At 40.8% G+C, this 12,213-nt stretch overlaps 1 protein-coding gene across 1 annotated transcript; it reads left to right on the top strand.

Annotated features, from left to right (window-relative positions):
* Positions 1 to 5,005: 5,005 nt before the first annotated feature.
* MELLADRAFT_76523 (uncharacterized protein) lies at positions 5,006 to 6,702 on the top strand (the record flags this gene model as incomplete). Its single annotated transcript, XM_007404617.1, has 3 exons — positions 5,006 to 5,209; positions 5,255 to 6,096; positions 6,150 to 6,702. The coding sequence occupies 3 exons, from the start codon at positions 5,006 to 5,008 to the stop codon at positions 6,478 to 6,480; spliced, it is 1,377 nt and encodes a 458-aa protein (XP_007404679.1).
* Between the last annotated feature and the right edge of the window lie 5,511 nt (positions 6,703 to 12,213).

The following is a 12,213-nucleotide window of genomic DNA, read 5'->3' as shown; positions in this document are numbered from 1 at the left end:
TTTGGCCCTTTTTTGGGCGTTACATTGATATATCTTAGGTAATATTGGTGCTACCAGGCTGCGAGCTAGTGCATTTGAAAGCCTTTATTCTGGTGCATCTTTTGTGCTCCTGTAGGTATTGATAAAGTGCAGTTTAGTATCGAAAAACTACGTCAACAAAAGGTCGGTTTTTTCGTAAGTACCCTCCATGGGTGTATTCCAGGGTCCTGTCAAGACTCAATATGAATTACGTATAGAACTTTGAAACTTAGTTTATCATTTATTTCACGTGCAGATCAACATACAGTTGTCTCTGAAATAACCCATACCTTTTTATGGACCCCAAAAGGTATGGGTTTTCATAGAGTATGTGTTATCACAATGGGCTTTTGGGCTAAAAAGTGAAAATTATGGACCAAAAAAAGTATGGGTTAGGCAAGAGTATGTGTTATAAGTGGTATGGGTTATTTCAGAGTTGACTGTATTCAATTGATGGTTGTTTAAATTTGATTTTAAAGATGGTGATTGATAAAGCACGCCGACTTGAAAACAGAAATTCATCGAGCGGTACTTTAGCCCAATTGGCCACGCGTCGCTTGTGCCCGAGGTGCGTCTTGCGGATTCGTCAAGCTCGGGTTTCATCAATCTGAATTCGTCGCGCTTCGCCTTTACGCGCTATGTTCTTGTTCGCTTTGGAATCACTCGTAATCCCGTTGATGGAAGAAAGATGGTGCTAAACGGATGGAGTGTTTTTTCCTAAAGTTTGTTTTGATCATGGCCCAAGTTGCCGCTGTGAATTGGATCCGCTCCCGTTGTAGTTAGACTCCCAAGTGGAATTGTTGGACTTGTCCTTTGAAAAGATTTTGGCCCTCACGTTACCACAATTCCTCACGTGCAACTTTTTACTTGTCCTTTGAACAAAGTTGTCAGCGCTATTGCTGCAGTGCAAATTTTTGACTTGTCTTTTTGAAAGAAATTTGCTCTCCACGTCAATCCTAATTGTAGAACTTGCGATTCTTCTCTGTTTGCCACCGACCTTGTTATTTTTAAGTGATGCTTCCCAACAAACCCCGACCCACTGAACGCTCCAATCATGACACCACCGAGGAGTTTGATACCAGAGACGACAGTCATCGATCAATCGCTGTCCTTGATGGGCCCAAAAATTTTCCCAGGGCAGTCAATATTCATGATTGGCTGCCGTTCCCTCTGGTCCACATCGCCCCTGCACCAGCTGGCTTTGATCACAATCCGAATTCTAACCGTTTTGTTCAAGACACCTCACGGGATCCTCCTTGGTTTCCATTCGAGCCGGTTCGCCTCACTCTCCCCCGTGAAGAAGACATTGAGAACAATGTAATTTTTGCTATGAAGTCTTCTTCTCCATGGATTGCTCAGGGTGTTTGTCAGAATGGCCATCCTCCTACCTCGACTCCTAGTAACTTCCCCCGCCAAGGCGGCGTTGTACGTTGCCATGAATGGGCCCGACTTTTCCTTTGCAATTGCTCCGGTCATCCTCACAAGCATTCCCATTCTCAACTCAACAAGCCTATCCGGAAATCTGCTGGTTCTATTAAAGTTGGATGTCCAGCCCGTTGGTCTATTCGCAAGACACTCGATGGCAAATTGGAATTTGAATGGTTTTGGAAACATGAACACCACAACCCTTATTCAGTGGAAGATATGTGTCACATGCGACTTCTGTCTGTAGTCCGTGAATGGCTTAGCGCACACGTCATTGAAGGGTTGACCTGGCAATCAATTCAACAATTGCTCTCATGTCCTGACCTGTTTCCCGTAAGTACCTTCCAGCTTTGCACTTTTACCACCGCTGACTCCATCATCAGGATGAAGCCGATTCTGTAGGTATTGTCCCCAAAGCCCTCAACATCAACCACAAAACTGTCACAAATGCCATTAAGCAACACACCAATTGAATTAAGCATCTTGACAATAATGTTGTCACTTTGATTACTCTTTGGATGCAGCATTTAGAACAACGCAGCTGGCACGTCCTGAAGGATATTAGCAAAATTGATCAGTGGCTACAAATCGCCTTCTTTTCACCATGGCAGGCTACTCAACTGGAAAAGTACGGCAACAATGTAATATGTTTTGACTCCACTCACAATGTTTGCGCCCACATACCCAAACGGCCTTCATGCAAACTCACACTGCTTACACTTGTCATTTGCCACCCAATCACCGGGAGCGGCATTCCTGTTGTTTGGTTTTTAACATCGGATGAAAAAAAGTGTGTTGGGATCAATCTCTTACTACACAATCTCCCTATACTGACTTTGCATTACAGCGCAAGCATCACCCATCTTTTGACATGGTTGAAGGACAAGCGCAACATTTTCCCCAAAGCTTTCATGACTGATTGTGCATTATCTTATCAAAAGTCATTCAAGGAGACTTATGCAAACACTCCAGAACCACCTCACCACTTCTTCTGTTTGTTCCATGCCTCACGGGATATTTGGGCTAAGGCCAAAACTTTGGTATGTAAAAGAACTTTTTAATTGTTTGACTTCCACTTCCGCTGCCGGTCCTCTTGATAAACAAGTTCTAATGACTGTCCATTGATTGCAGGCTCCCTGCGACAACGCTGACCTCATGCACAAGGACGCGATGGGTGTTATCTACTCTAAACGCTGGGAAGTGGCCTGGCTTGCCTTCCAAGCCAAGTACCGCAATAAGTGTAAACACTTTGTCCATTACTTCCATACTCAATGGGTCAACAACGCAAAGCACTGCATGCTTTCGGAACATGACATCCCAATCCGGGGCATCCACACCAATAACTTCAACAAGAGTTATCACCAATTACTCAAGTATTGTTTCCTCAGTCGTACTTCTCTCTGGCACCCTGACAACTTGATCCACACGTTAGTTGAGAATGCCGAACCAGATTTTTGCCAAAGCGTTATCACAACAACCTTAGGTTTCCGTCCCCAAAGGTCTACTAAGTTTCAGAACATTGCAAAAGGGTTGGCTGATACTTACAATGAGGAAGCCCTCAAGACCCTCTGTGTAACAATTGAACCGGGAGCCAACGGAAAGGTGAGCAACCGTCCACCTGCATTCATGTATTGCTAAAGACTTAGTCCTTACCTAGCATTTCTTTCTTGTATCAGTGGAAAATAAGCAGCTTTACTTGACCTCATGACATTGAGTATTCCATTTGTACCACCGCACCTGCTAGAGGACGTATGGGGCTGATTAATAACTGTACCTGCGACTCCTTCAAGCGTCACAAGTCGGCCTGCAAACACATGTACATTGTGGTGATCTATTTATGATATCAAGCAAAAAAATTAATCATCATTACTTTACTAAGTTATTACAAAACTTCAGTGTAGCAGGAAATTTGAAATTCAGGTTTTCAGATCAATTGAAGCTCTTAGAGGCTTATGTATACTTATTAGCTCAACATTATGTCATCTCATTTCAAAATTATTCTTAAGATCAACATAGTTTACTTAAAAAGTTATTACAAAAAGACAGAAAAAGAAAAGATAGGAAAAATTTGAAAATATAGGTGTAGAGGATGGAAAATGGTTTTTAGGTTATTTATAATTAAGTTATGGGTTTTATAAGGTTAGAATATGAAAGAACAACACTTTATTATACAGTAACAATTTTAATCTTCAAGTTTGATATAGGGGAAAACAGAAGTTATCAGCAGAAAGGTACTTTTTCAAAGTTGGTAAACAAGGATTATGCGTGTAGTTTACATATGTAATGGTGGTACTAGTGGAAATTAAGGTTACCAAGAGGATTTTACGGGATTTTAAAGGTTATAGAAGATGATGTCATATTACATGAGCAAGAAAAAGAGAGTAGCAGCTGTGAAAAGTGAAGAAAATGGGTGAATTTTGTGGAAAATGAAGGTTTTCAGCTAATTACATATGTCAAATGACGTCATATTAAGTTGGTAGATAGCTCATTCAACGCAAAAGAGTGGATTACATAATGTACAACCTTTAAATCATTAGTAACGGAGGTTTATGTAAAAAGTTATAAGGCAAATAAGAAATTGGTGTAAATCTTGAATTTACAGTCACAAGTCAACATGTAACACCAAAAACCTTAACTTCACAACTCAATATCTTACTCATCACTCATCAGAAATAGGTCATATGGGTGTCATAAATGATCAGTATCACAAGGGCTACAAGATGCACTATAGTAGATCAAAATTGGACCACTTCTGGAAAAATTTGTAATCTCAAAAATTGGTTTGCAGCTAGTTTACAAGGAAAAAATCACCTGTATTCATCTTAAGAAGTGCTGTACATTAAATCATTGCGTCATTGATCACTTTTGGCTGTGAAAATTACATCATACATTAGTAACAAGATCATTACATTGCGTCATTACATGGTTTTTAGGGTTATTTAGGCGGATTTGACTGGTTTTTGAGGCTGTTGACTATTGTAGAGGTTGTTACAGGCGGATATAAGTACTCTTTGATGATTTTGGGATTGTTGTTCCCTTTTCTGCATCTTATACCTTTGTTGTAGTGTTATAAATCATCATTTATTTACTATATTTGTACTAAGATCACTTATATCCGCCCCTTCAAAGCAAGGAGAAATTTATTTACGTGTGTTAAAGACTATAAGTCAAATTGGGAATAATACTTAACAACAGTATTGCTAGTAATAACATAGTGTGTGGAATTTTTTGCGCTTAAAAACTGGGAATAATACTACACAACAGTATTGCTTTATTTCTCTGGTGCCTTTATCTTTTTCTCTGTTATCACAAAGTGGTCAGCAAGTGCCCTTGTGTTGGTTTCTTTGAAAAAGGCAGTCTTTAGGCAACTTCTACTATATTACACGTAGTAGATTATCCCTTCTTAGGTGTTGTAAAGCTCTTGTTGAGCTTTAAATACTACAACATGCTTGCCAGGAAAACTTGCTACAACATGTGTGAGACCAATCTTCACGAAACCAACAACACCACATCCCACTTCCAACCTTGCATGTTAGTGGAACCGGTCAATATCATTGTCGCAATGGCACATAATTCTGACAATCAACCCAGGACCCCCACGCCACCATATCATCCGTATCACTCAATCTCTGGTCTTGCAGAAAGACCTTCTCAGAATGGGTACTCAGCTTCCGATTGTTACCAACCTTTGGCAGACCACAACCGTCCTTTGCCGCACCCTCAACCTACTCTTAATCAGACACACGGTCCAGTTCAGCCAGCTCGGGTGAATCAAGTATCTCCTGTAGACTTTTGACGCCAATATCCTCAGCACACATCTGCCTCTAGCTCTCAATGGCTGCCTGATATGACCATGCAGACATTTGGTTCTGGTGGCAAGACGGCCATGGGGTACGTCATGTATGACTCATGTGTATTGCAATTGAAGCTGCCAGCACAACCCCCCAATCAATCTGATCAATCACTCTACCCCACATCACCTTTCCCCCCTGCGCCTTGTCTTGGCCAAACCGCACATTGTCAACCTTCAAATGCCGTCGTAAATCAGCCAACACCAATTCCGCGTCCACCCATGGCAGCACCAGCTGTCTTCAATCCTACTGGTGGCCAAACCCGCTCTTTCAATGGCAACAGGTTTCAAAGCTTAGGCCCTACAACTAACTTTGAGGGCTCCACTCGCAATCATCAAAACATCTTGAACATGACGTCTACCTTCTATTCAAGTGAATCGCACCATGGCTACACTCATCATCATGTGCCAGCAGCTCCGCCTCCTACCCACCACACCAATCAACTTGATTTCAATCGTCTTGTCCACCAGCTTGCACCGTATGCTCACAACAACACTCCTCCACCGGATCCCACACCACCCGTCTTACCTGCTCCCCAGACACTTCATAATAGAGGTAGTTCTTTGTATGTTTCGCCGAGCCCAATTACCAACTCCCAGGGCTACGGTCTTATCGACAAGTACTACGCTGCGGGCCCCTCATCGCATCATCAAGTTCCCAATCCACGGGCAAGCACTTACCAACGTCAACCAACGGTCCCTATGCCTACTTGCTCATCTAACAATCTGTCAGGCAGCAGCCGTATCAACCCGCACCCAGCAACTCCTGGTATGTATGATGGAATTCCCCTTACTCAGACATTGTAAGTCATTACATAGCTTTGCTTCAACCACTAGACGCTAACTGCTACCACAGTTTCGCGTGTGACCCGCCATCTCAATCTCCTGATCCCCCTCTGTACGCTGCTTCCAATGCACCACCGACTTCCTCTGGAGTGGCACTACAATCACAACAAATGGAACAACGCGCTAGTCACAAATCAGCTGATTCATTGTTCAACATTTTGCAAGCGGGACACGACAAACTAGATCACGTAGAGCAATTATTTTGGCAATGCGAAGACACAATTGATGGCATTTTCCGCAAGTTCCGTGATGTGGTACACGACTCTACTCCACAGCATCGCGCCATGATACACACTCGCCATTTGGAGGAGAACGGCGGGCGCCTTCTGGAGCAGTTTTGATCCGATATAGTGGACTTAGCTCGGCGCTTCCGTGCTCTGTACGCCATCCCCAGAATCAAAAAGCAGTGTCGTTTTTGAACCAACCGTGTGGGGTTTTTCCAATTTTCATTTTCAATCTCCACATCTTTTCTGTTAACGGCTTGGTTTCTGCACGTTCTTTTCCTACTTATGTTGATTTTTCACTTATTGGCGGTGCTACTCTCGTTTCTCTGCTTCAGCTCTAACTCCGTAACTCTCTTTTCTGAATGCTTGTTTTTTGCAGGATTCTTTTCTACTCATCATCTTTTCTCTTTTAGTTTTGCATCACACTCATTTTAAGTTTTGTCCAGGTCTTTGGCACTTTTACTTTCTCCGATGTCACCTTTGTCTTTCATTACATTCCCTCCGAAACGGTTCTAATTTGTCTTCTTTTGTAGCATTGCTTCAATCTCCTCTCGTTAAGTATTTTCTTTACTCCGTTCATTGTCACTCCTTGTATTGTAAGCAGGACATTTGTGGATCGTGCTCGTAATACTACTTGTTTGTCTTTCACTGATGCGCGGCAGTGCGGTGGGGTCTGGGCGCGGCACTGGGGTTGAGAAAGCAATTCCTCATCTCCGCGGGCTTGGAAATCCAAGCTATAATTGAGGCCTGAGTGTGACAGTCAAAGCCCTGTCTGTTCTGGTCGTGCACGACCTGTCTCTGTTGCAGTCCGTGAGGCAGGTGTTGGTCTTTTAGCTGCACACCCGGTTTTCTTACCTCGGAGTAATCTGGAATTTATACAGCTGGGAACTTCCTGTAACGGCTTCAGCACGGTTCTGAAGCTTTCTGAAGTTGGGTCTGACATTGATAGCCAGCGTCATCCTTATGAGGTTGGCCCAAACCTCCCTGACACCGACTTCACCAGAGTGTGTGATGCCAAATTGGCAACCGTATGGTTTTTGGCTCGTTTGCAAAAACACCAATGCTTGACTTACATAAATTTACCTATGTAGTGGGTACTAGTATGTATATCTAAGAAACAGACCTTAGTAGGACCCTTTCAGCAAGTGGAAGGACATGTTGTTGATCATTGTCAAAATCATGATATGGACACATATTGGACGTCATTGGATTGTTTCTTTGATGGTTTTGATTGTGACAAACACTCAAACCTGGCTATCTGATTTATCTTGATGGTTGTTGTGAGGTAGGCGTATTGAGAGATTGGGGTTTGTAGAGAATTGATCACATCAAATTTGCAATTTTTCACTCAATTCTCCCTTCATACCATACATGGTCTTGTTAGCTGAGCAGTAGCAAGGGAGTACTTCACAATCACGGTGTCACACTCACAGCTTTAAAAGAAATCAAAAGGGTTGACACCGACTTAGGATCCCAAAAACCGGCGTCAGACTCTGACAGAACTCTTTACAGATAGCCCTGAAGCTCCCGAAGAGCCTGAAACCTTTTAAGGCGCTGTACATCAATGTACAACCTGTATAAGTTCCAGAGTACTCTGAGCTAAGGAAAACTGGCGTCATTTTTGTTTTCAAGTCGGTGTGCTTTATCAATCACCTTAAAGATCTAGAATCTTCATCCTTCAACACTACGGTCCACAATAATTACACAAGTTGGTTTCACAAATGTGTGTACTGGCACTACATTTCCATGAGAGCTTGTCCAATCAAACAGAAAAGTCCAGCTCCTGATCAGTCTCATGTTTGATTCAAGCTGGCCATCAACAGGTCTGCGCACAATCACGGTGCTCAACCTCTTGAAGGCCTTCAGCTTTCATTGCTATTGTCAGCCCTGGGTACATATACATGTACCCAAAACTAACTTATAATATATAAGTTCCACTTATACACCTAATACATGTACATACAGCTCATAAAACACTTTTAACATGTAGTATATCATATACAAACATCAATTACATATACATATACATTTAAAATCATATGTAATATGTAATAGAACACCATTTACACCTCATAACTCAGTGTCAAGAGTTACAATGCTTATACTACATAAATTACATAACATGTATATGTAATTATGTAGCATTAATAATGATCATAACTAATAGTAATGCTTAAACCCTAAACCACGGTAGTGATACAAACAAATATCACTACAGTCAGGTTTGGAGAGGAGAGTATATAAACTCCTCCTCTCTCAGCCTTCAGAAATTTTCCCCCAAGCTTTTATTACACCTCACTTTTAAAGACCAAATTTAAAGCAATATTGAAGTTCATAATCAAGATTCTTATAAAAATAAGACTAGTCATTTACTTCATTACTTTAGACAGCTTCCTGACTAAAAGTAAGTAATACACCCTTCACCTATTCTCTGGATCCTCTACTTTCCCCAAGTAGATTCTTTACCAGGTTAGTGACCTTCAAAAACTCAAAGGGTAGTGGCCTACATACAAGTACTCAGGTTGGTGACCATAAGAACAACCAGTGTAGTGATCTAGACCTCACTCTCTAATCTGTCAAACAAGAAGATTAGAGGAAAACCTTGGATCCAGTTTTCATTAATTATTATTAATAATAATCATAATTAAAACCTCCTTTTAAGGAGTAATTTTAACTGTAGTCTGTCTGGATTTATCCAAACAGACCAATCCTCCACTCCCCCTTTCTCTTTCATTCCTTAATTTCTATTGTAATTACCTTATATTTGAAATATAAAAGATAATTATTAAAAATTACAAACCATCCTTAGCCCATTTAGTGAGTCTTGAGTCCTAAGCTGAGCAACCAACCCTCACAGCTATGTAGGACCCAGGTATGCTCCTATGTATAAGGGGTAGTCATGCTTGGAATGGTGACTTTTGAGCTCACGCAAAATCACACTTCATGTGATTATAGAGAGCTGTCATGTTTTCTGCCAGTTTCTGCCTTTGCTTATTGCCACTCTTTCTATTGTTTGACAGATGAATGGTCACCAGGGACTGACTTAGCAGTTTGGCAGGGTGGGGTCTCTGCAGGAGCTCAAAAGTCACAATTCCCAGTGACTACCACTTATAGGGGCATACAAGGGTCCTACAGTCGACTCCCTCGAAACCCATATCCCTGTAAACCCATACTTCCTGATAATCCATAGAAAATTGAGTCCATGAAATTTATGGGCAGGGAAAAGTGGCCTAAAACCCATACCTCACACTATTCCCATAACCCATAGGTTTTTTCAGGGAGACCAGGTTCAAAAGCCATAACCAGAAAGTGCAAAATTTGTTTTTTTTGTAAAAACCACCTCCTGGTCAATCATTTCTCAGCAGAAAGTGTCTCAAAATGCTTCCAATAGACCTCCCAAACTTCAGTGTATCAGATATTGAAACAGAGAACAACAAAAGGCTTAAGCCACTACGCCAACTGCTCAGCAAAGGGAAGGAATTATCAGAGGCAGATGAAAGGTTCATGGACTTGGCGGGCAACTTGATAGAGAAAGTTATGGTGTTGAGGAAGATAAAAGCAGAAGGCAATGTTTCTAAGGCTGCAAGTCAATTCAAGAAGAGCTCAAGAGACTTGAACTTTTGATTTTGAAATTCAATCAAACAAAGCAATCAGTGGTACCCAAAGAAGCCAGTAAGTTGTAACCTCAAGGGCCCTGTTGAACTGTTCACTTGCTGAAAACATGAGTTGTTGAATATTATAGGTTCTAAGAAATGGGCTGCTGAGAAAAGCAACGGACAACACAGGTATCACACAACAATATGGAAATTAATTTTTGAAACAACTCTTTGAAAAAAAAATCTCCCTCTTGACCCATACTTTACCTGCTAAACCTTAATCTATGGGTTATGAGGGAGATCCTCCAAAACCATACACCCATAAAACCCATAGTTTTGGGTTTCCATAAACAGGTATGGGTTTCGAGGGAGTCGACTGTATTCTGTTGCTATCCAATTGATGTACACCAAAGCTCTAAGCCGGCTTTTAACACAATTCCCTGTTCATCCAAACCATCATCATCCACTCTATAACCTTTCTTTTGTGTCTCAATGCCATATGCCAAGTATGAGATTCAATGGTATCTCAAAAATCCATCATTTTTAACCCATTTCATCTCACTTCCCATAAATCAAACACAGAACTGTGAAATACATGTATTCATAAATTATTGGTTCTTGAATCAACAAAGAGAAAATTTCAAAACGAACTTGTAGATGATTCTCAATGTAACACTATGATTTATTTATTTATTTATCAAGAATTTGATTAGGGCGCGTTCACTTAAGGAATTTCTGACCAGAAATCACATTCTGTAAAATTTTTAATGCAAAAATGAAACATACACCACCAAATAGAGACTTGAAATTTTGCAGAATGTGATTTCTCACCAGAAATTGCTTAAGTGAACGCGCCCTTAGTATCACAAAAGCAAAGGAAAAAGTAGAAATGACATGATTTACAAGTTAAACTATGATGAAAGATGAAATGAGGCATATGATAGTGTGAAAGAGGCTTTTACTTACTCTTTTCCTTCCACAGAATAACAAATAAGGAAAAGAACTTGGTATTGACAAAATTTAAATAGGAGACTATTAGGGCTTGGGATTTCAGTTAGATATCAGATTTAAGGCTTGAACTAAAGTGGCTTAAGTGACTGGCATGTATTAGCCAGATTCCAGTGCCTTTCACAACATCTGAAATACCTAGTACAAGCAACACCACAACCACTCCACTCAAAAGAGCATGAGAGGAGCGGTTTTGGCATCCGCTCAGACCTCCTCTGTCCAGAGTGGAGCCTGTGCTCGGCGCTCCGTGGGTTGGGAAGTCCTGAGCAGAGCATATTGCTCCGCTCAGAGCCGGGGCTCAGGTGGCTTATAAATAGTTTTTTTAGACTTTTTGAGTTCTTTGTAGCAATGAGCACTGCTATATAGTGTTGTGCGCCGTGTGATGGTGTTACACTACACACATCCAGTGAGAAAAAAAAATCAAAGATGAGTGATTAAGAGCACTATGAGTTATAGTGGAGCCCTCTGCTCCACACCTAAAACAGGCTGAAATCCTGTGCGGTGTGTAGCAGTTGCAGTGTTTACTACAAGAGACTAATGTATCTCTCAACAATTTCATTATATGTTTCAGGTTCAAAAAACATAAAACAAGTTCACATCTCAATTTTTGACCACATTTAATCTTGGAAAAAACTGTGTCTTTGGTTTTTGGGAGGTGAATTCTGATGTTGAATCTTCTTCAAGCCAGTTCAAAACTTCATTATTATTTTTAAGGGTCAACATACAATGTGATGTTAGTATGTAGGGCAGCTCAAGATCCATACGTAACCACAGTTTCTTGATCATTCCATAGAGTGTAAAGACCTTCTGAAAATCATGATGTTGAGCCCTTTGGAAGTGCAAGTCCTGTGCCAACTGACTCAAAAGATTGAGCCTGTGCTACATGATTTGTACATTTGGCTGTCAAACGTACTGATTTACTTATAGTTCCAATAGGCATAAGAATTTCATTACATTTGGACAGATCATATCCTTGGATGTCAATAAGGATCAAAAAATGGCAGCTGGACCTACATTCCAAGTATGTTGCATTTAGATGTATCCTTCAGTATACAGATGTGTTTTCTACAAATTCACAAGATTGATGATTGGATTAAATACCACATTTGTAACTAAAAGAGATTTGGAAATACAATACCATAGGTAAATACTATGATCATTTTGAGAACAAATTGGCTCTTAAAGTTTGGACTGTAATGTAACTCAACAAAGGCCCTTGACAGCTCAACATTTGTCATTCAATAAG

The sequence above is a fragment of the Melampsora larici-populina genome (genome assembly GCF_000204055.1).
Source record: "Melampsora larici-populina 98AG31 unplaced genomic scaffold MELLAscaffold_2, whole genome shotgun sequence".
In the NCBI taxonomy this organism is placed as follows: Eukaryota; Fungi; Basidiomycota; class Pucciniomycetes; order Pucciniales; family Melampsoraceae; genus Melampsora; species Melampsora laricis-populina.
Note: the sequence above shows the minus strand (reverse complement) of the source record. Positions and strands in the feature narration are given on the sequence as shown.